At 46.3% G+C, this 24,189-nt stretch overlaps 1 protein-coding gene across 4 annotated transcripts in view; it reads left to right on the top strand.

The window, feature by feature from the left end:
* The first annotated feature begins 951 nt into the window (after positions 1–951).
* DYRK1B (dual specificity tyrosine-(Y)-phosphorylation regulated kinase 1B) overlaps positions 952–24,189 on the top strand; it is a 35,873-nt gene continuing 12,635 nt past the window's right edge. Inside the window, exon 1 of one of the 4 annotated variants that reach the window (XM_015425047.1) lies at positions 952–970. Coding sequence is in view for 1 of the 4 variants with exons in the window: in XM_015425045.1 (XP_015280531.1) it covers positions 17,746–17,872 (127 nt within the window). In the remaining 3 variants the exon portion in view is untranslated. Of the gene's footprint in view, positions 971–1,721; positions 1,741–17,547; positions 17,877–24,189 lie in introns of those variants that run through there. The other 3 variants (XM_015425048.1, XM_015425045.1, XM_015425046.1) reach the window with 3 other exon arrangements.

Below are 24,189 nucleotides of genomic sequence, written 5' to 3'. Positions count from 1 at the left end.
TGCCCCGATCGTTAAGTTGCAGTGAGGGAAAGCGCTCCTGTGGAGCATGGAATAGTTTCTTCCCCAAAAGGGGGGGGGGATATTGTCAACCAAGATGTCGTTCAGTGTTTCTTGTTGAAGGTGAAAGCTCCCAAGCTGATAATGACCTGGGTGGCATTCTAGAATAAATCATTTGGTTTTGGTTAAGGCAAGTAGTTGGCACGCTTCCACATGTGTCTGTTATGCCCTTAGGAGTTCTTGCATGGCGTTTGTTTGTTGCCCTAAGTTCCTAGGAGCATATTTCTGAGGGCATAGCTAATATTGTGTTTGCCGGATATTGTTGAGGCATTTCTGTGCCATTGGTGGTTTGAGTTGGATTGCTAGGTGTGTAATGCTTCTAACCAAATGAATTAGAAAAAAAATGAACTGTTCTGGCAAAATAAATGCAAAGCTAATGCAGCCTTAGAGCACACAGTAACAGGTACTAGATCTTGACAAATGAAAGAAAGAGCTCCTGGCTAACTCCAGTGGACTTTGGATAGAGCCTTAAGTCTCTGGGATGTAGGGCAGCTTTTCTGACGGTTCAGTGGTGCAGGGCCAGCTGACTTGTGGGTGGAGATCCAGCCTTTTTTCCCCCTCCAGTACTTTTCTTATATCTGTGGAAGTCTCTTGAATGTCTGTTCTGCCAAAGCTGTGGCAGCACGTTTCCGCTGAAAGGGTGCTGAATACGATGGCACAAGAAGGCAGGCGCAGCTAGGGTTTTGTGACCAAGAGAGGTAGCTTGCTTCTCTCTCTCTCTCTCTCTCTCTCTCTCTCTCTCTCTCTCTCTCTCTCTCTCTCTCTCATTTTTTTATGGTTAGTCTTGCCGTTAACATCGGAGGATGGAGACCAGTATGAAATGCAGCTCAAGCGGCCGTTGGAATTCTGGACAGGGAGAGTTTTGTACCCAGCTGGCTCTGAGAGTCACAGAGCGGGAGAGATCACGGCTTTGGTGAGTGGCTGTGGCACATTGCCAGCAGCATGAGCCCTGTTGTTGCTGGGTCTCCCTTAGCAGGTTATTTCTAGCCCCTATTCCTGGAAGGAGAGCCAGTTCTTTTACAGAGGTATTTTTGGAGACTCTCGCCTTCTCCTCTTTCTTGCTTTGTTTGGGCATGATCAGCCCATTGCATCCCGGAGAACCTAGCAACACAGCCTCCCTTCCCATTGGCTTCCCAGGCACTGCGGTCCTCCAATGAGAAGCTTGTTGCCATGGCAGAGGCACCACTGCACAGAAGCGAGTGAAGAGGCGGGGATTGAATTTGCTGCCTGGTGGAAATCTGCAGGGCAGAACAGGGACCAAGCAGAGGGTTAATGTGTAGCCTGTGGCCTGGAAGCAGAGTGCAGGCTTGGACCTGTGCCAATGACGTACATTGCCAGGGTGGGCTGACAGACAGAAACTCCCCTAGGTAGCCCTGCATGCTAGAAATACAGCTTTTTGGCTAATTTCTACTCCGCTGCAAAGAGAGCTAGTAACATGCCCCCTCCTTCCTGACCCCTCCCCAATCTGCATTCCCCCCACCCCCTCCCTGGAAAGAAGCTACTCTGGCAAAGGATGCATGCAGCCTAGAAAAGCTGGTTGTGAATTCTCCTTGGGTAGGGACTGACTGTTTCGTTACTGTATGGTTACATCGAAGTAGGACTGTGAAACCGTTGCAGTGGCTGAGCTGTGGCAATGCTGAAACGTTCAGAAATCATGGGGCAACCCCACGAAAGTCTGAAATTGTAAGTTTGGGTTCTTTCAGGGGTGGGGCCGTGGTTCAGTGGTACAGCATCTGCTTTGCATACAGAAGGTCCCAGGCTCGGTCCCCGGTATCTCCAGTTAAAAGGGTCAGGTAGAAGGTGATGGGAAGGATCTCTGCCTGAGACCCTGGAGAGCCACTGCCAGTCAGAGCAGACAGTAGTGACCTTGATAGACCAGTAGTCTGACTCGGTATAAAACAACTTCATGTGTGTTTTAGTGTACACTGCAGTCACTTAGCTCCTCTCAGCATCCACTTCTTGTTTCTCCAGACCACCATTGGTACTGTTGTTCGCTTGGTTTTTAAATCAGTTGCCCTTTGATTATACCTTTTTGTGGCTCTTGATTACTTGAGGAAATTGCCTTGTTGCATGAACCCTGCTGTGTTATATTTCAAGCTACACCAGTGAACTCCTGTCCTGTCTGCCTTGCTCTTCAGAGGCCTAGTAGAGAGACCTAGCTCTAGCTGGTCAGCCTCTGGTTTCAAGAGCCTCTGACTGCTTTATGTGAGCCCCTCCCTTTCAGCCTGCATGCATTTAACATGCCACTAAGCTTCTGCCCATCCCCCTTTTGGGATTGCAGCTGAGAGGACCAACGCAGCAGGCCATGCAGAGCGTAGATGTAGATTTTAACCTGCTCCCACCCAGCATGCTCCATTTTCAGTGTGGGACAGGGCATTCACATGAGACAGGACCTTGGACAGGGCTGATCCAGTGAGTGTATTCCTGCCATAGCAACAGGCACCAGGCTGGTAAACATGTATCAGCAAATGGACAATTAGCAAGAATTCTCCCAGTGGTATTTTTTTGGTGGTGGATGAGAAAGATGGAGAACAGAAGTACTTGGGAGGATTGGGCAGGGGCCAGGGGTGGGCTTCTTTTTCTATCTCTAGCCCTCTTAGAAGACATGGCAGCATCTTCCTTCCTCCTGAAAGGATATAGACACAACCAGTGTTCCCTCTAAGCTGAGTTAGTGTGAGCTAGCTCACACTAACTCAGCTTAGAGGGAACATTGGACACAACATCTCAAGAGATTATCACCTAGGGAAAGGAGAAGGTGCAAGAATAAGAGGGCCTCCTCAGAATTTCATGGTGGGAAGTCATCACTTTAAACAGGGATTCTTACTTTCCCCTGCAAGTTGAGTGCTTTGAGTCACTTGTGTGAGTCGTCTAGAACTCTCTGCAATGCACCAAAAGTTGATGAAAGGGGCCAGCACATTGAAGGTCCAGAGAGCATACTAGAGAATTTGCACAGTCCTTGAATTAAGGGCTGTGATAGTATTTTCAGCTACAGAAATTCTGGCTACCTGGAATACTGTTAGGAATCCTATACATGTTTATAAAAATTCAAGGCACTAGCAGAGTTCACCCTGGACAGCGTGGTCTCAGCTCCAATTGGTTTGCTGCATGGGAATTTCATTGCATGCAAGATGGAACTTGAATTCTTCTCCAAAGACCACTGAGATTTTTGCAGCAGCATTTTAAGCTTCGGGGACCAGTTTACGCTTTCTGAAACTTCTCAAGAACCAAGCTTCCATCCCCAAGAAGTTCTCGGGGAGGACCTATGGCTCAGCAGAAAAACACAGAATAAGCCAGAGATATTCTCTTTCAGGCTTCAGCTGTTGGAGGCTTGTAAATTGGAAGCACATCCTCCAGATCCCTCTGGGAAATGCAGCAAGTAAAGACTACTACTGCAGCATGGATAGTGTAGTCATGGAAGCCAGTGATGAAAACATGATCTCTTTCCACTTTGTGCTCCACAAGCAGAGTTTTGAGAGCCAGAAGATCCTTCCAGGCACCAGAATCTGGATGGAATGTCAAAGAAACAATTTGAATATGGAAAGTGTTCAAAAGTGGGAGGCTGTTGCTCAGATAAGCCATTTTGAGTATTCTGATGTGTAACCTTCAAGCCTACATGACAAAGGTGTATTAAACTTGCATTGCCTAAAACTACTGGAGCACTTTGGGGTTGACTTGTAGAAAGATTTCATCCGATCTTGGTCTGTAAGAAAGCTTTGAAGCATTGATATACAACTTCTGTAGTTGGGACAAGTAAGAAGAAATTTGTTGCAACAGGAATTAAAAGTACTGTTCTACTGGGCACTGGTAAAAAGCCTGGTTTGAGATATTGTTGGAAGAAAAGCCACTTGCATTGGAGGAAGGCTCTTTTGGCTGAAGGAAGCCTTCAAATCACCAAGCTAGATCCAGGAATTAAAACAATGCTGCCACGCAGGAGAAAGTTAGAAAGCCAGTTGTAAGGGAAAGACTAAGGAATCCAAAGGGTGGAACAGACTGAGGGACATGTTGTCAGTGTTGAAAATTCTTCTCAGACTGCTCATCACAAGCCCCGTCGACTGAGATTCACTTAAGAGAGTAGTCCAAAGGAGGGATGTTGTCAAGTTGCAGCCAACGTATGGCGACCCTGTAGGGCTTTCAAGGCAAGAGACATTCAGAGGTGGTTTGCCATTGCCTGCCTCTGCATAGCAACCTTTGACTTCCTTAGTGGTCGCCCATCCAAGTACTGACCAGGGCTGACTACTTAGCTTCCGAGATCTGATGAGATCGGGCTAGTCTAGGTCATCCAGGTCAGGGCACTTCTTGGTTACTTTTTTATAAATCAAAACATTAGATTATATAAGAAATCAGTACTAAAGCATCAGCCTTTTACCGTAACAGTAGCCCTAGTTGGAAATTCAAAGTGGGTCTTTACACAGAATTAAATTAATTAAAAATAGTGTTCACTATATTCACTCTAGGTTGAGTTTTAAAAAACACATTAAATTAGATTTAAGCATTCTTACTGAAAGAGCAGTTCAGCGGTAAAATAATCTTCATGGAACATAAGAACATAAGAGACGCCAATGTTGGATCAGGCTAAAGGCCCATCCAGTCCAACACTCTGTATCACACAGTGGCCAGAAATACCTGTGCCATCAACACTCTGTGTCACACAGTGGCCAGAAATACCAGTGCCATCAGGAGGTCCAGCAGTGGGGCCAGGACATTAGAAGCCCTCCCACTGTTGACCCCCCCAAGCACCAAGATGACAGAGCATCACTTGCCCCAGAGCCCCTATCTATACCTTGTGGCTAATAGCCACTGATGGACCTCTGCTTCATATGCTTATTTAATTCCCTTTTGAAGCCGTCTATGCTTGTAGCCGCCACCACTTCCTGTGGCAGTGAACTCCATGTGTTAATCACTCTTTGGGTGAAGAAGTACTTCCTTTTATCCGTTCTAACCCGACCGCTCAGCAATTTCATGGAGTGCCCACGAGTTCTTGTATTGTGAGAAAGGGAGAAAAGTACCTCTTTCTCTACCTGCTCTATCCCATGCATATTCTTATAAACCTCAATCATGTCACCCCTCAGTCGTCGTTTCTCCAAGCTAAAGAGCCCTAAGCGCTTTAACCTTTCCTCATAGAGAAAGTGTTCCAACCCTTTTATCGTTCGAGTTGCCCTTTTCTGCACTTTTTCCAAAGCTATAATATCCTTTTTAAGGTGTGGTGACCAGAACTGCACACAGTATTCCAAATGAGGTCGCACCATTGATTTATATAGGGGCATTATGATATTGGCTGATCGGTTTTCAATACCCTTCCTAATAATCCCCAGCATAGCATTGGCCTTCTTTATTGCAGTCACACACTGTCTCGACATTTTCAGTGAGTTATCCACTACAACTCCAAGATCTCTCTCTTGATCAGTCTCTGCCAGTTCAGACCCCATCAATGTGTATTTATATTTAGGATTTTTAGCTCCAATGTGCATCACCTTGCACTTGGCCACATTGAACCCCATTTGCCATGTTGACACCCACTCGCCCATCCTTGACAGATCCCCTTGGAGTGCCTCACAATCCTCACTGGTTTTCACCACCCTGAACAACTTTGTATCATCCGCAAATTTAGCCACTTCACTGCTTACTCCCATCTCCAAATCATTAATGAACAAGTTAAAAAGCAGTGGACCAAGTACTGATCCCTGCGGTACCCCACTGCTTACCACCCTCCACTGAGAAAATTGCCCACCTACACTCACTCTCTGTTTTCTATGAACTAGCCAGTTTTTGATCCATAAAAGAACTTGTCCTTCTATCCCATGATTTTTGAGCTTACTTAGGAGCCTTTGATGAGGAACTTTATCAAAAGCTTTCTGGAAGTCAAGGTAAATAATATCTATTGGATCCCCCTTGTCCACATGTTTGTTCACCCCCTCAAAGAACATTAACAGGTTAGTGAGACAAGATCTTCCCTTACAGAAACCGTGCTGAGTCTGCCTCAATAGGTTTTGTTCATCTATGTGCCTACTAATTCTTTCCTTAATAATGGTTTCCACCAATTTACCCGGTATCGACGTCAGACTGACAGGCCTGTAATTTCCCGGATCTCCTCTGGAACCCTTTTTAAAGATGGGAGTGACATTAGCTACCTTCCAATCCTCAGGAATGGAGGCAGATTTTAAGGAAAGATTACATATCTTTGTCAGGAGATCTACAAGTTCACATTTGAGTTCTTTCAGAACTCTCGGATGTATGCCATCTGGGCCTGGTGATTTTTCAGTTTTTAAGTTGTCTATCAGTTTTAGGACCTCCTCTCTCGTCACCTCAATCTGACTCAGGTCTTCCAACACCCCTCCTGAAATCAGTGGTTCTGGAGTGGGCAAGCACTTCTCATCTTCCACAGTGAAGACGGAGGCAAAAAATGCATTTAGCTTCTCAGCCATTTCCCTATCATCCTTCAATACTCCTTTTACCCCTTGGTCGTCCAAGGGCCCCACTGCCTCCCTGGCTGGTTTCCTGTTTCTAATGTATTTGAAGAAAGTTTTATTGTTGGTTTTTACGTTTTTTGCTATATGCTCCTCATATTCCCTTTTTGCCTGCCTGACCTCAGACTTGCATTTTATTTGCCATAGCCTGTGTTCCGTTTTATCAGCCTCACTGTGACTAGCTTTCCACTGCTTAAAGGAATTCTTTTTACTTTTTACAGCCTCCATTACTCTGTTTGTTAACCATGCAGGCTTTTTCCTATACCTGTTTGTGCCTTTCCTAACCTGCGGAATATATATTTTTTGAGCTTCTAGGATCGTAGTTTTAAATAGATCCCAAGCTTCCCCAATTGTTTTGACCCTTTCTACTTTTCCTTTCAGTTTCCTCCCCACGTGTCCCCTCATATCAGAGAAATTACCCCTTTTAAAGTTAAAAATGGTTGTGTGAGTCTTTTTGGCCAATTCTCTATTTGTACAAATGATGAACTCAACAACATTATGATCACTGTTTCCAAGCGGTGCAATCACTTTTACATCTCTCACCAGGTCTTGAGTGTTACTTAGGACCAAATCAAGGATCGCCTCTCCCCTGGTAGGTTCCGTGACCATCTGCTCCATAGCACAGTCATTTAGAGTGTCTAGAAACTCAATCTCTTTTTCCCGACTAGAACACATATTGACCCAATCAATGTGTGGGTAGTTAAAATCACCTATTATTACACAGTGTTTTTGTCTAGTTGCTATCTTTAAGGCATTCATCATTTTATAATCCTCCTCTATCTTTTGATCTGGTGGGCGATAACAAACTCCCAGTGTTAAGTTTCCTTTTGGCCCCCCTATTTCAACCCATAGAACTTCCAGAAGCGAATCCAATTCACTTAGCCTCTCAATCTTTCTAGACTTTATACCCTCTCTGACATACAGAGCTACCCCACCTCCAACCCTTCCCCCCCTATCCTTCCGATATAATATATAACCGGGAATCACTGTGTCCCACTGATTTTCCTCATCCCACCAAGTTTCAGAAATACCCACAATGTCTATTTTTCCCTCCGACACCAAGCACTCCAACTCCCCGATTTTACCTCGGACACTTCTAGCATTTGTATAGAAACAGCTGTAATTTCCCTTACAAGTTAAGCCTGCATCCTTCCTCTTGCTATCTCGAGTCGTTGTCCGGCAGTCCATGTCACCAGCCATGGCCTCTGTGGACAATTTCAATCCACCTCCCTGTAGAAAAGCAACCGGTACCCCCTCACCTCTCTCAGATGAGCCAACCCGAACCAGAGACTTTTCATCTCCTGTCGGCTTTCCCCCAATATTCAGTTTAAAAGCTGCTCTGCCACCTTTTTGATTTTAAGTGCCAGCAGCCTGGTTCCTTCTCGGGACAAGTGGAGACCGTCTCGCCTGTACAGCTCCCTCTTGTTCCAAAAAGTATCCCAGTGCCTAACAAACCTGAACCCTTCCCCCCTACACCATCGTCTCATCCACGCATTGAGACTCCTGATCTCTGCCTGTCTCTCCGGCCCTGCGCGTGGAACAGGTAACACTTCTGAGAAGGCTACCTTGGAGGTCCTGGACCTAAGTTTCCTGCCCAGCAGCCTAAATTTCTCCTCCAGGACCTCACGACTGCATTTCCCCACATCGTTGGTGCCGACATGCACCACGACCACTGGCTCCTCCCCAGCACTATCTACCAGCCTATCTAAAACACGCGTAATGTCCGCTACCTTCGCACCAGGCAGGCAAGTCACCATACGGTCAGTACGCGGGTTCGCCACCCAGCTGTCTACCTGCCTAAGGATCGAATCACCCACTACCAAGAGCCCCCCTCCCACCCTGCTCAGGGATGGTTCCTTGGTGCAAAAGGAGAGCCGCTCACCAGCTGGGGAAGAGGTCCCTTCTGAGGGCACATTCCCCTTATCCTCAGCATGGTGCCCTGTTTCCCCTAGACCCTCATGCTCCCTGACAGCAGCGGGGCTGCCAGATCCAGAGTGGGACGAAGCTAACAAGTCCCCGAGAGTCTCCCGGGGTTTTTTCCGAGCTTCAAAATTTCCGGAAATTTTACATCTCTACCCCCAACCCCCTGCTGGCATTCTGGCTTCATAATTCTTTTAAAATAAGTAAATATAATCCCCCTTTTAAAACTCTTTGTATTTATGTGGTTTTTCTTGTCGAAGTCAAATTACTTTACGGGGAAGACAAAGAGCCTAGGGCCTTGGCTTTCTGGCTCTTCTTGGGCTTCTTACAGAGTCCCTAGGCTAAGACCCACAGGCAAAGGCTCATGCCTCTGGCACGGTGCTTTCTTAAATACTGAATTACAGTCAATCACAGTCAAACAATGCCCCTTCCTCTCCCTCTCTCAAGCAGCCAGGACTCTGCAAAAACTTTAAGCGCTTTCACACACTCCCAAACACAGTCCTCCCACACAATATCCTCAGCTGAATCCCCTCAGCTGAAAGCAAGTAAAAAAACACTCACCCCTCTAGTCTCCTGCTCCTGCTCAGAGCTCAGCTGGGCAGGGTGGGAGGGGGGCTCTTGGTAGTTGGTGAATCTTCTTTGGAGGTTTCTGAGGTCAAAAACTGGGGTGGGAAGCTTGAGGGTATGGGGCATCTTTCAAAAACAAAGATTGAACTAGATGTCTTAAGGCGATGTCTTCTGATTGATTCCTGAGATTCTGTTGTTATATTATATTAGAACTGGCCTCCTCTCCCCCTGTATACATTTACCTCAGTGGAACTAATGGCATCTCTGGAAACATGCATCTGCATATTTTTCACACTTGTGTGCAACACCCTTTCTCTGCTACAACCAAAGAATGTACAAAGAGTTATATTTACCAGCTACCCTCATGGGCTCTGGAATCTGGTGGGTTCTGCCCTGGGAAACTCCCTTCCCTCTGCCTTGAGGGGTTTATAGGTGAAAACGTGATAAAACTTATCCTAGAGGAATGGTGTTGGGGTTGGACTTGAGGTTAGTGTATAGCCAAATTAATAGGCCCAGCTACCCTCATGGGCTCTGGAATCTGGTGGGTTCTGCCCTGGGAAACTCCCTTCCCTCTGCCTTGAGGGGTTTATAGGTGAAAACGTGATAAAACTTATCCTAGAGGAATGGTGTTGGGGTTGGACTTGAGGTTAGTGTATAGCCAAATTAATAGGCCCAGCTACCCTCATGGGCTCTGGAATCTGGTGGGTTCTGCCCTGGGAAACTCCCTTCCCTCTGCCTTGAGGGGTTTATAGGTGAAAACGTGATAAAACTTATCCTAGAGGAATGGTGTTGGGGTTGGACTTGAGGTTAGTGTATAGCCAAATTAATAAGGGACAGTCAGAGTTGGGAGGGAGCAGGTGGCTCTAGGAAGAAGGCCTGATCTGACCTCCAGCACAGAAGTTCTCAAACACAACAGCTTTGTCAGTTTTGTCTCAGGTTAAGCATACCTGTCTTTGCACAAGGTGAACTACAGAGTGGCATGTGCCCTGGAATTCCTCTCCTGTGGTGGGTTTGCATGAACTTGCTCTTGTATCTTCAGCTTCCATTCATTTTACTATTTATTTAAAATATTTTTAAGCCCACCTTTCCTCGGATACTCAGCAGTCAAACCCATGTTGTGGTGGTCTTCAGTAAAACTCATCCCAGAAAGAGGACTTCTAATCTCTAGTAAATTAGAGCCAGCTCACAAGATTTGAGAATTGCATCCATCTTGGAGTCAAACAGTGTACCTCAGTGATTGACAGAAACCATTGTAGATAGGAATCATCCCCCATCCCCCCCCCCAGCACTGTAACCAAAATAATTAGGCTTCAGGAGGAGGCTAACCAAAGCCTTAGCTACCTATAGATTTTAAGGACTTCGCTTTACATGAGATTCATGGGATATTTAATTTGGCCTGGTTAGCTGGGCTAGCATCTTTGCACATCTCTTGCTGTGGGCCAGGATCCAGCAGAGCCTTGCCTCTCAGCATGCTTCGTATCAAGCATTTGGGCAGCACCTCAGCAAACTGGTTGACCGTCAATATCTAGAACTCCCACCTCCCATCACTACTTGTCTCTTCATGACCGCTAGAACAACAGGTCTCACGAGGTGGCTTTTGTGACACTGGTTCATGACCAACTGCTGGAGAGTTTTCAGCATGCTGAATTCAATAGATTTCTCATAGGAAATAGTCTTGTGTGGCCTCAGCCATGTTCTCCCTCTGAGGTGGAGGACATCTCCATGAGTTATTCCTACCGTGCCTTTAAGGAGACAGGAAATGGTTTTTTTCCCCTTCCTGTTGGCTCCTCCAGAATAGCCCATCTCCAGTTCTATTCCTGGCTCAGTAGGGAGAAGCAGCAAACCAGCTAGGCTTAGTTGTACTTCTACCTTTTTTACTATGGTTCCCTTCCAATTCTCTACTTGCCTTGCCTTATCTTCCTCTCCTTTCTCTCCCTTCCTTCTCTCTGCTCCAATCTTGGAGCGAAGCTTCAAAGGGGTCCTTGGACCCGAAGAGAAGCCCCTGATGGGCCGCTATGGCGGCGAAGGAGATCCCAGAGGAATTTTCTTCGGGCGACAAGGAAGAGGCACGTGCCGTGGCTGCGGTGGCGCAAGATGACACTGGAGCCGACCAGCCTTCGCAGCTTGATTGTGCACTCCCTACGCTTGTGGCTGACCCGGCACCAGTGCCGCCGGTAGCCTGAAGAAGGAGAGCCCGCCATTTTCTCTGCGTGCCTTCAGGCCGCTGGCGGCCATTTTGAGGGTTTGGCCTCGAGCTTTGGAACCCTCCGAGGAGCCATCCCGGGAGCCGCGGGTGCAGAGGGAGAGTGGATCTGCACCTCCCCGACCCTGTTCCACCCAGAGGAAGACCGGGAGTCTGGCTCACAACCGGGTAAGGCCCCTGAACCAGGGGACTTTAATCCATTCTTCTGAGCTGATGGCCATGATCAAGCGTGCAATCCAGCAAGAAATGGCCCAGCTTCATTCCAAACCCCAGGTTCCCTTACAGCAGGAGGCTTCCCTGCAGGGTTCCCTGCTTTCTCCTCCTTTGGTCTGGCCAACCAAGGTGGCAAAAAAGGCTCCCCCTCCTCCCCCTAAGAGACCTGCAGAGGAGCAATGGAGGAGTCCAATGCCTCTTCCATTGAGGAAAGGGAAGAGGGCGAGTTCTTATCTGAGGATGAGGGTGAGGAACTGAAGCTTCCTGAGCAATCCAGTAGTTTTTTTTTAAAGTTGAGGACTACCAATACCTCTTATCTAAGGCTGTTAAGGCTCTGGAACTGCATGACTTGCCTGCTTCTGAGTACCAGAAGGCAGCCAGATCTAAGTTTAAATCCAAATCTGGTGGCAACCGGGAGTTCTTCCCTCCTGAGGAGAGCACGGAAAAGGTATTCCCGTTTCCAGAGTACTTCGAACGTCAGTTAAGGTCGGGATGGGACAAGCCTGTAGTCAACAAGCAGTTTCCCGCCTTTGCCAAAAAGCTGTATGCTATACCTAATTATGCTGATATTACAGGTTTCGCCCATGGATGGTCCTGTGGCTGCACTCCAGACTGCTGGCTTAGTCTCTGAGGATGGACTCGGGAACCTCAAAGAATCAACAGACAAAAAGCTTGAGGCAACACTAAGAAGAATTCATGAGTCCATTGCCAGGGCATCCATAGTATGGCTGAGGAAACTTATTCAGCTCATTCCAGAAAACAACCTCGCATTGCTGGAAGGAATTTCCCGCACGCTCAAGTCAGATTCCTTCACGGCTGATGCCACCTTGGACATTATTTCCTTCGCTTCCAGGGGCCTGGCTTCTACGGCTGTGGCCAGGAGACACCTGTGGCTGCAGGCTTGGCAGACGGACGCCCTTTCCAAATCCATTGTTACCGCCTATCCTTTCCAGGGGGACCGTCTGTTTGGCAACGCGCTGGACAACATCCTGGTGGAGACCAGGGATAAGAAAAAGCCATACCGAGGTCTCTGAGACGCACAGACAGACGGAACCCTCAGTCCTTTTGTTCCTATCATGCCCTGCCACACTTTCGTCAGGACATCAAGAAGCCTTCCTAGGACATGACCAAGCAGTCCAGCAAGCGTGGTTCCTTCAATCCTAGATTCCACAGGATTCAGTTCAACAGGAATGATAGAGGAGACAGAGAGGCCACGTCAAAGCAGAATTGACTATGCCACGCTCCCGGTGGGGGCACGACTCCTCCACTTTGCCAGAACTTGGTCAGAAGCACAGGCAGATGCCTCGGCAGTGGAAGTCTTATCTCAGGGATATTCAATAGAATTTCTTCGGCAACCTCCAGAGAGGTTCCTGATATCGCCTGCAAGCAAATCGGTGAACAAGAGATCCATTGTCGACACAGCCATACAACATCTTTTGAGCATCAGGGCCATCGAGCCAGTCCCATTATGCAAGAGAGGCCGGGGAGTTTACTCTATATTGTTCATGGTCCCCAAAAAGAACGGAGACTGGAGGGCAATTTTGGATCTCAAGTTCTTGAACAGATTCATCCGATTGCAGCACTTTCGCATGGAAACCTTTGAAGGCGATAGCAGATTCCTTGGCTCCCAACAAATATTTGACGTCCATAGATCTCACGGAGGCATATCTCCATGTTCCAATCCACTCCACCCACAAACGATTTCTTCGTTTCTGCATATACGGTCAGCACTTCCAGTACAGAGCTCTTCCTTTCGGTATTTCCATGGTGCCCAGATTGTTCACCAAGCTGATTATCAACCGGGTGAGTCATCTCAGGGGCCCAAGGGATCCATGTGCATCCGTACCTGGACGATTTGTTGGTCCAAGCCACTACACGGTCAGAGTCTGTTCAGAACACCGAACGGACCCTGCAGTGTCTCTGCAATCACGGATTTTTAATCAACCTCGAGAAGAGATCTCTCAACCCGTCCCAGCAGCTCTGCCGACGTCCAGGGCTCAGAAGATCAAGGCTCTCGCCACACAGGTTTACCGCAGCAGGTCTTCAGCTCTCATGGAGTTGGCCAGACTCCTGGGTCTCATGATCGCCAGCATCGACATGATCCAGTGGGGCCGTATGCATGCCAGACCATTACAGATGTTCCTTCGTCCCCATCAACTAGACATCATGCAGAAGAGAACCATCAACCTGCAGGTTCCTCACAAAGTCAAGAGAAGCCTACTTTGGTGGGTGGACATGAATAACCTCATATCAGGCAAGAACTACTACGTCTGTCATACCAAGGAGCTGTTCACCGATGCCAGCCTCCAGGGGTGGGGGACGACACTAGAGGGAGTCCCAGTCCAAGGGACTTGGTTGCCAACTGAGAGGTCTCTCCCGATCAATCTGCTGGAGATAAAGGCTATCCGCTTGGCTTTGGTCCACTTCGCTTCCTGTCTGCGGGGCCAACATGTCTTGGTGAGAACGGACAACATCTCTGCCAAGGCTCATCTCAACAAGCAGGGCGGCTCGCGATCCTGCCAACTGCACAAGGAGGCAATGAAGATTCTGTTGTGGGCGGAGAGGAGTGTTGCGTCCTTGAAGGCAGAACACATAAGAGGGATCAAGAATGTCCAGGCCGACTGGCTCAGCAGGGAGACCTTATAGGAGGGAGAATGGGCCCTCCATCCAAATATCTTCAACAGGCTAGTGATCCATTTTGGGCAACCAATACTGGACTTATTTGTGTCACCAATGAACTGCAAGTTACCGAGATTTCTCACCAGATATTTCCACCAGGAAGCAGAGGCAGCAGATGCTCTCACGACAAAGTGGCCTCTGGGCCTGCTGTATTCATCCTGCCATTCATCCTGATCTCCAGGACTCTGCAAAATCAGGGAGCTCAGAGCAGAGGTCATATTCATAGCTCCGAGATGGACAAGACGTCCATGGTTTTCGGCACTGTCAAAGATGTCGATTCTTCCGCCCTTGGTGCTACCAGTGTCTCCGGACATGCTCTCACAGGGACCAGTGTAGCATCCGGATCCGACCTGGTGATGTCTGACCGTGTGGAGATTGAGCGGGGCAGTCTAGCACAGTTAGGATATTCACTTCAGGTCATGGACACCATTATAGCTTCCAGACGGAAATCCACGATTCGCATATATAACACCACCTGGAAGGCGTTCGTGAGATGGTGCAGACAGAAAAAGGTGGCTCCTCTGTCTCCTTCGGTAGCATCTCTTCTTTCGTTCCTACAGGAGGGGTTGGATGCAGGTCTTCAAGCTTCCACTCTCCGCAGACAGCTGGCAGCTTTATCCACAGTTCTACCTTCATTAGAAGGTTTCAGGATTACCAAGAATCCTCATATTCAATTGTTCCTGCAAGGGGCCGTGGCCAAATCTTCTCCTCAGACACATCGTTTTCCAACGTGGAGGTTGAACATTGTGCTTGATGCTCTCACGAAAGCACCATTTGAACCTCTCAGAGAGGTGGGACTGAAATGGCTGAGGATGAAAACTCTGTTTCTCATTGCCATCACCTCGACAAGGAGAGTTTCTGAACTTGGAGCATTGTCAGTAAAGTCATCCGTGTGTTCTACAAGGACTAAAAATGGTGCTCCACACGGACTCTACCTTCCAACCCAAGATAGACTCCAGATTTCACCGATCACAGGAAATATTCTTCCCCACCTTTTGTCCTCATCCCAAGCATCCCAAGGAGCATCTCTGGCATACCTTAGATGTTAAAAGAGCTCTCAAAATTTACATTGCAAGGATGGAGTCGTGGAGAAAGTCTGAGTCTATGTTCATTGGCATTTCCTCTCCACGCAAAGGGGAAAAGTTGTCCAGATCTACGATCAGTTCGGTCCTGAAGTCCTGCATCGTAGAGGACTTCGGGACACGAGGTTCCCAGCGGCATCACGGCACATTCGCTGAGAAGTTCGGCGACCAATGCAGCCCTTTATAACAGAGCTTTGCTGGAGGAAGTCTGTAGAGTGGCTACATGGTCCTCCATCTCTACCTTTACAAGGCACTACAAGATCAACACAGTGGCATCTGCAGATGCGGTGTTTGGGAGAAGAGTGCTTCAGCATGTCATGGCATTGGAGGAAGATGACAACCCACCCAAATGAGAGACACTGCTCGGGGAGGTCCCATGGAGATGTCCTCCACCTCAGAGGGAGAACGACCATTGGACACTTACCGTGAAGGGTCCTTCTCCTCTGAGGACAGGAGGACATCTTGGCCCTCCCACTGTCATCTTTCTCTGTTTCTATTTTTTCTGTGCTGATTTCTTCTCTCGTTACCTCTGGGTGTTCTAACCCTGCAGAGTTGGGTTGTTACATGTTGAAGTTACGTTTCAAGTTATATAGGGCAAGGCCAGCTTTCTGCTTTCGGAGTCCCTGAACTGGAGATGGGCTATTCCGGAGGCGCCAACAGGAAGGGGGGAAAACATTTCCTGCCTCCCTAAAGGCACGGTGGGAATAACCCATGGAGATGTCCTCCTGTCCTCAGAGGAGAAGGACCCTTCACGGTAAGTGTCAAATGGTCGTTCTGGAAGTGTACTACTAGGGAGGGGAAAAAATAAAAACAGGCAAAAGAGGGGGATCTGATAAGAACCAACTAGGCAAATGTATTTATTTTGTCCTGATAGCTTTCAGTTAGCTGAGTGTGTCTACTTTAGCTTTTTCTAAGCTTGTTTTGCACCCTGAAGAATATTTGAGCTAAGCAAGCAATATGGGGGCCAAACCAGATGTGAGAAGGTGGGGTCCTCCTGTGTTTATATATGTGTCCATTCATGTCTAAATCAGTCAGGGATAATTTTTTAAAATAAAATTTGAGTATTTGGCCAAGGAAAAATAAACCTTTCATCTTTACCTTGTTGCTTGATTTCTCATTGCCCACATAACTCTCTTTTGGTGGTATTAATATACAGACCCCCTGGTTTAGACATGGATTGGGGACAGGTGGATTGTATCCAACACACCTAGTTAGGCCTTGAAGTTTTTGCAAACATGGCTGTTGGGACTCCAGACCATAGGACAAATTTGTAACAAGTACAGATTCGGTACCAAGAGATCTTGATGCTGTCTCCCCCTGATGTAGACCTGTGGCTACCAATGAGGAGGTATGTTAGGATATTCCCTGCAGAAATTTTTTATTGTGGATTTTTTTTTTTAATGAAGAGGGATTTCCATGCCCTGGCTGCTGTCCTTACCAGTAGTATGCTTGTATGCAGCTGGCTTGGATTTTCATGGTGATGGGAGGAGCCTGAACTTGGATGCTAACAGGAATGGACCGCTGGCTAATTTGGGGGAGGGGGAGGGGGGGCTGGAACCAGGAACTTCGCTCTAGAAGCGTACTGTGATCTGTACAGGTTTAGGAACAAACTGGAGTTTCAGCTCATAGCTATATATCCCTTATTTTAGTGTTTAGAGAAATTAATTGTTTTTGGAGGGTGGGTTCCATTACAGAATAGCATTTCTATCTTGCGGGGAAACGGGCTTGATTTTTAAAAACTTCTTATTTTGGAAGTCATTCAGTTATTTGGTTTGATGTTTTTTCCACCCCACCCCTAATTTCTCAAAGAGATTCTCTAGTATTATTAATTACTCCTTTAGGAAAAAGAATTCTGGAATTGAGTCCTAAACACTTCCTCCCCTCCTGTCTCCAAGTATGTGATTGGAATAAATGTAACATTTTTTATAAATGTACTGAAATTGCAAGCCTTACTTGCTAAAAAAAAATTAGTAGTTACTTCTACAAAACATTTTAATCTTTTTGCATGGATTGAGCGTCTTCTATTCTGATATCCTTCTGTCTCTCAGGATTCAACCGAAACAGCTTGTTCAGGGACCATTCAGATTTTCAGATACCAGCGCTAATGAGTTCATTCCATTGGAAAAGTTCAAGGAGGCAAATGACTTCCTTGAACTAAAGTTACTTCAAAAAGAACAGGTAGAAACTGGCATCTCCCAGCCTTATCCTTAGTGATTTCTTTGGCCTGTCTTTAGAAAACTTTTGTCAGCTGTTCCTCTGATCAGTTTCCACTTGGCCATGGCACCTAACCAGCTGTTTGCTTTGATGCAGCCAAGAGAGCATTCCACACGCCCGCTGACCTTCCATAGCCTCTGCAGCGACAGCTGTGTAGCACAGCTTTCTGGTTTAGCTCATTGTGGCTTTCAGACTCGGTCTCTCAGGAGCACAACCTGGGCAAGTTACAGTCTGAAAGTTCATCTGCGGAGCTGTTTGCTTGGGCAAGCAGTGGGTTTGAGTGAAGAGGTCTCCATGTTCCGGAACATGAGTGGATTGTATGTAGTTGGTTAGGAGTGGTCTTTCCATGGTGATCCCCTCCAGCACCGAGACAGTGCCTGACAAAATGCTGCTGACATTACAAACTCACTGGGCCCGTCAAGAGCCTTCCTGCTTTCTGCCCTCAACCTGCTACAACAGGAAGATGGTCACAGGTAGGTGGGTGCTACTTATCAGTCAAGTGGGGTCTTTGTTTGAACAAGTGGAGTCAAGGTAGTGAAACAGGAACAGCTGATGCAGATTTAAGGAGCATGTTACTTGCCTATTTTCATGACAGGGGGAGGGAGAAGAAATTGCGGAGACTGTTAATGGCAAGAAATAAGGAGCTCTCAGCCTCTTGCCTGAGGGGTGGGGAGGTTGGTGTCTGAGATCTGAGAAGAATCTCTAATGTTAGTGGTGTCATGGTGGATGTAAAATGAAGCATGTATCAAAAAAGAACTTGGAGTGGCAGGAGAAGACCAAGAAGTCCAGGATTTTGAGTGAGGAGGCTTTTAGTAGAAGATAAAGGAGCACAATCTCTCTAGGAAATGTAGGTTATATCTTCAGCAGAGTGAGAGGAAGGCTTTAAAAAGTCAGGGTTTACTTCTTCTAGGGCTGTGGCAGGGAGCCAAGATGACTGAGTTAGTAGGAATTTCAAAGAGTGAACCCACAGATGAGCTGATGCATCATAGGGACATGCTTGTAGTTTACCTCTGTGGGGGGGGGAGTGTGTGGTGAGGGGCACCCAACTCCCCCCCCTTTTTTGTTTGATCTTTGAACCTCGTGGTTAAAGAACTGTGTTTAGTCCCTAAGGAACCACCTGTGGTCTTTTATGGATTTGGGACTTGCCTTGAATGGTTTTTGCCATACATGCAGTGGAAGTGGTCTTCCATAATTTCATAATTTGTGCATCTCCACCTATGTGCATTTAGTTTCTTCCATAATGTAGTTTGTGGTATTTTCAACATACCTGGATATCCAGAAAATATTACTCTACAAGCCAGTCCTTGTGTGAGAAAAATGCTAGATACTCTGTTTTTCCTAGAAGTAAAGGAGGAAATCGCCTTGAGCAGCAGTCCTTTGTTTATAAATGCAGAGGTTCTAAAAGAGAGAGCTATAGGTAAGAAAGGAGATAGTTGGGTATGACTTTGATGAAAAACTTGAGAACTACACTGGAGCTGTGACACTTGTCAAGCTGAGCCTGAATGTGAGAAAGAATATGCCCTGGGAGAATGCAACCTCTCTGTTTTTGTTACTGAGTTATCTCCGCCTGTATGCATTTATTTTGTGGCATAGGGATTCCAGGTCAGAGTACATTATGCAAAATGTGCATCTATTTACATAACTCCATTTTTGAGATTCCAAATGGCTTTCAAGAAATTTGGAATTTTGGGGCAGGGCTAGGGAATGAAAGATAAGAGCAGATAAGAATGGGGGCAAATGACAAGAAGTTTTAGACATCCGAACTGCAAAGCAGAGCCCCGTTCTCTGAGAACTGAAGAGTTTATTGCATACCGCCTGCACCTTTTCCAAGTTTGTTGCTGAGCATTGAGCTTCAAACCTGATTTTAAACAATTGATGCCAAACTCTGGAATTCTGTATTTTGCACAACAAACTGACAAATCATGCCCAGCTCTGGTTATATTTCGTTAAGAGACTTTTGGTTGCTACTTGTTGAAAATCAGAAAGTGTTTTAAAGAGGAAAGTTGTAGATCTTCACTGTAATAAAAGTCTTGTGAAATCTCCAGAGCTGGGGTGAGTCTGTACAGGACTTCCCACTCTTTGCTTCTGAGAGAAGGCTTATCAATATACATAACCTGTAAGAGCCTGGATTATCTTTCATTGTACCCATTTTAAATTTGTGCAGAGGGACTGTCTTTCTCTAGCCCCCTGCTAAGCAAGTTCATGGAGGATATTACTCCAGTAACTTTGCCCTTCCCTGGTCAGAGATTTGCACTCAGCCAGTTGGTTCGTACATAGCAGAAGCACAGCTTCAAAAAGCCTTTCATTGTTTGACTAGTCCTAATGAACATGCAGCCACAGTGCACTTGGTGCTAGAGGGGTGCTGTGTTGCCAGGAATTGGATGCACTTGGACCTCAGCAGGTGCTCTTCCTGCCAAGTCAGTACTGGGTTTTGTACCTCAGCATAGCCGAGCTAGGAATAGAAACCTTTAGTTCCCTTGGCCTGTCTTCCACTGTATCCCATTCCAGCCACTGTAACATGTCCCTTCTACAGCTAAGAATAGCGTGGTAGTTGCTGAGGTACCAGTAGAGATAATAAAATTGCATTTCATGTCTAAAATGAGCATTGTCTAGGTCAGTAATGCCAGTATTTCTAAAAAGGCGACTTTCCCCGTCAGTGAACAGGTAGAAGCCCAATGGAGAAGAGAGCTGTGAAAGTAAAGCTTGTAACTCACTGCAAATTTTGGATGGTTCCAAGACCCATATTCTGAATGCATCCACGGTGTTATATAGGTCTTGCATGAAAGGAGAGATGCAAGTTCCCTGGAGGTGTACTGTCTGTACCATGAAATGGACAGCCAGTAAGACCCAGTGGCTAGAGTTTTGAGAGCTCCAGGTTCAAATCCCTGTTCAGCCATAAACCCAACTTTGAAAAGCCTTGGGTGAATTGTTTTCTTAACCTTGGTTTAGAATTAACAGTTTTTTGCTACAGGAATGAGCTTGCAGGATCCTTGCCCCCAACAGTAAACTGTGGTTTGCCACAGAACAGAACTATCTAATTTATCTGGGTGTATACAAGGGGCTGCGGTGGCTCAAGTGGTTAAGACGCTGAACTGCAGGCTGTGGAAGGTCAGTAGTTCAGCAGTTCGAGACCCGGGTGCTGCATGATGGAGTGAGCTCCCATCTCTAGTTCCAGCTCCTGCCAACCTAGCAGTTCGAAAGCAAGAAATTGCAAGTAGATAAATAGGTACCACTTCGGTGGGAAGGGAACAGCGTTCCGTGCGCCTTGGTGTTTAGCCATGCCGGCCACATGACCACGGAAACGTCTTCGGACAGCGCTGGCTCTTCGGCTTTGAAACGGAGATGAGCACCGCAACCCAATGACTGGCTTTCGAGCAAGGGAACCTTTACCTTTTATACAAGGGGCAGAAGGAAGGGCACAAGCCCTTTAGTTCATTCATATTGTAGCAAGCCATGGGTAATCTGAACCAAATATCACAGGTTTTCTTGTGAGAATAAAAATGCAAGCTATTCTGAGACCTTCTTGGTATGCTGGAATAAATTGAGTAAAACTAGCTCTGCTAGTCTGAGTTAGGCCAGTATTACCATCTTGGTCTGAATACTTGGAAGCACAAACTTAGAGGAGCCAGCACAGGCCCCGGTGAGCTTTCACAGACTTGCTCCTCTTCATTCTGTTTCCTCTTTTTATAGTAAGCTTTGTATTAACATTGGTGCTTGGCTCGTACTTCCACAGAAAAATTATTGGCTGCCTAATAAAATGGAGATCATGATAGCAAAGTTTAGGATAATAAAGGAGGAGACCTGAAATTTCGTGGAGGGCAGACATTCATGAATGGAGTGTCTGGGAGATAATAGGTCTGCAAGCTGAATACAGTGGCAAACCACCTCTGTTCATCTCTTGCCCTGAAAACTTGATGAGGTGAAACTTCATGGGATCACCATAAGTCTGTTGCAGCTTGATGGCACATTATTAATATTTGTATTATTACCATCATTATTATCATTAGTATTATTATCATCATCTCAATATAGTGATCCCAGGCAAATGAGTGTAAAATCTACATGCGTGGCTGGTGTGTGAATTGGCCCAAGTCTGCTGGTTTTGTCTATTGGCTAAAATTAATGTGACTGGCTTATGCTGCTTGCAGCTACCTTTAAAAGCTACAGTTGAACTTCCCATTTTTGTTTTTAATTTACTGTTACTTTTAGGTCTCAGTGAATGATTCAGGAGCCTCTTCATTCTACAGCCTTTCTGGAGCTAAGCAGATGTAGGACTTGATCAGTCCTTTGGCTGGGAGGCCCATGTGAGCAGTGGGATTTAAATAATAAAAACAGTTTTAAAATATTACTGCTATTACTACTTATGATTTATATGGCACTTAATTTGCAAAATGCTTTTAATTTATAGTCTCCACTAGAGAAGTGCCTAATTTGTAAAGTGTAGGGTGTATGTCGATGGAGAGTCTTCTCTGATTTCATTGGCCCCTTTGGAGTGTATTGTTAACCTCTGTGCACACTTTGTACAGAGATGTATTGGAACTCCTCATGGGAATCCTGTCACTTGGAGACTGGGCCATTCAGTGAGTGGAGTGAATGGTTGGTTTTGCCTTTCCTGCAATAGAGTCTCTAAGCTCAGTGCTTGACTCTGCTGTTCACTTCAGTAGAAGCCATACCTTTGTCTGGGAGGAAACCAAGCCATGCCCTCCAGGGCTTAAACATATTCTTGCATGAGACAGAGGGCCCCCGCTGCTTGCCACTTGTCCCATGGAACTCAATAGGAGCCACAGAGCATAGGACCTGCTCCTGTCTGCAAAATCTGGCATTGGATTCTCATTCTTAGGATCAAAGTGTGGGAATTATCTGTGTAGACTTGGTCTTCACATTGAGTTTATCTTCTTTATTTGCCAGCAAAACTGCATTTATCTTGCTGTAGCGCAGTGTTTGGTACATGCTGCAGAATTCATTGTCCTGAGAAATTTCAGCTTCCTTGTTTAACTTTAAAGCAAGCCTATATCCTTTATAGGTAGGATTGAAAGTGCAGGACAATGCTTGATGAAATCTCAAAAGTTACTCTGCAGTTCTCAGTGGTCAAGAATTTGGTCTTCTGTGCCTCATGTAGTCTCTTCCCATGATTAGTGGATGCAGTCATCAGGTGCATTTCTTTATAGAAATGCTTTATCATGTATAGATGTTTTTCATTTGTGCATTTACTTATTTAAGAAACAATCTTCTTGTGAACAGGGTAGTGTGTAGCTGGTCAGCAACTAGTTTTGCTGGTGGGACACCCTGAACAAGGCATGGCCTGAAACAACCTGGTACTTCAAATACTTTTCATCCATATCCCTTTCTTGCCACTGGAATTAGAAACTGTGGGACAGATATCACCCCTTCTCACAAAGTTAGATTTGGCCCCAGAGCTGCCATTGATTATCTGCTATCTTGGAAGGAAAAAAAATTATGAGGTTTTTTAAAAAAATATATGCAGTAATGTACTTTGATACATGTATGTACTTTGGGACAACAGAACTTGGGTCCCAATTGCAAACATGAAATGCACATCCTGGAAATCAGCAAAATAAGAGGGTTTTGTATAGTTCTCAATAGAAGAGTTGCGTATGGTAGAACCCCCTGGGAAGTTTTCCTGTACATGTACTGTTTGAATGAATGTATGCAGCATAAGAACACAACCACATGACTACTGTGCAGGATTGCTACTGTACTCTTGCACAGCTCCCATTTATTTCCATCTGACTTGTGCATGAGGCCAGCATGTCCCAAGTTTTACTTGTGAAGTCCACAAGCAATTGCCAGAGGGCAACATAGGGCTTTTTTCGGTGTGTCTTAACCCCTCAGTCCAAAGGTGGAGGCCCACTGGTTTCTGTAAGTCCCTGTGGCTGGGACCAGTTTGAGCTGTACATTGCCCTCAGTGATTAAAATGAGCCTAGAAAAAGGCACCTCCTCACATTCCTGATAGTGTTCTATATTGCTCACACAGGCCCAGGAAGCTGTTTTGCATAGGAGCCCTCAGGTCAGGAGCAGCTCCAGAAGCAATGGCCCCTGCTGTGCATAGTGTGAGACTGCAGTGGTGTGCCAGGGATGTTTTCCTCTATGTGCTGCATATTAGGAGTCTGAATCTTCCTCCTCTGCTGCTGCTTTGAGGAAGGAGAGAAGCCGCATGAGCAGAGAGTAAGGGAGGGGAAATCCCTGCCTTTCCAAGCTCTGCAGGCAAACAGAGTTGAGGAATTACATGTTTTTAATTCTGTCATGATTCCCATGCTGCTGAGCTTGAGGCCAGAGCTATTCAAAAAGGAGTGACATCAGGAATCCTGTACCCAGGGCTCAGGATTGGACCCAGAGGCACCTGCAAGTGAGAAAGAGACTGTATGATGTGAGAATTAAACTGCCAGGCCTTTGTGGAGATCACAAGAAGCTGCCTTATACTGAATAAGAACACTGGTTCATCAGGGTCAGTATTGTCTACTCAGGCTGGCAGCAGCTCTCTGCTGGGACTTCTGCATGCCAAGCAAATGCTCTGCCACTGAACTCCTGCAGAGAGAGGGAGGAGGATACAACTTTCTAGACATGATGCATTATGTAGAATTTTCCAACCTGACACGTGTCCATACCTAGGCTAATATTCCAGAGTTCTCTGACTGCTGAGAGTATGCCTCTGGAACATGCTGCAGTTCGTACTGGGGTTGCTGTGCAGGTTGGGAAATGTGCAAGAAACATTTATTTTACTGTTTCAAGCCTGTCTACGAATGGGCACCATTTCTTTGACCCCTTTCAA

This window comes from Gekko japonicus, unplaced genomic scaffold, assembly GCF_001447785.1.
Source record: "Gekko japonicus isolate JY-2015 unplaced genomic scaffold, Gekko_japonicus_V1.1 scaffold2515, whole genome shotgun sequence".
In the NCBI taxonomy this organism is placed as follows: domain Eukaryota; kingdom Metazoa; phylum Chordata; class Lepidosauria; order Squamata; family Gekkonidae; genus Gekko; species Gekko japonicus.
This window is presented reverse-complemented; position numbering and strand designations above follow the sequence as displayed.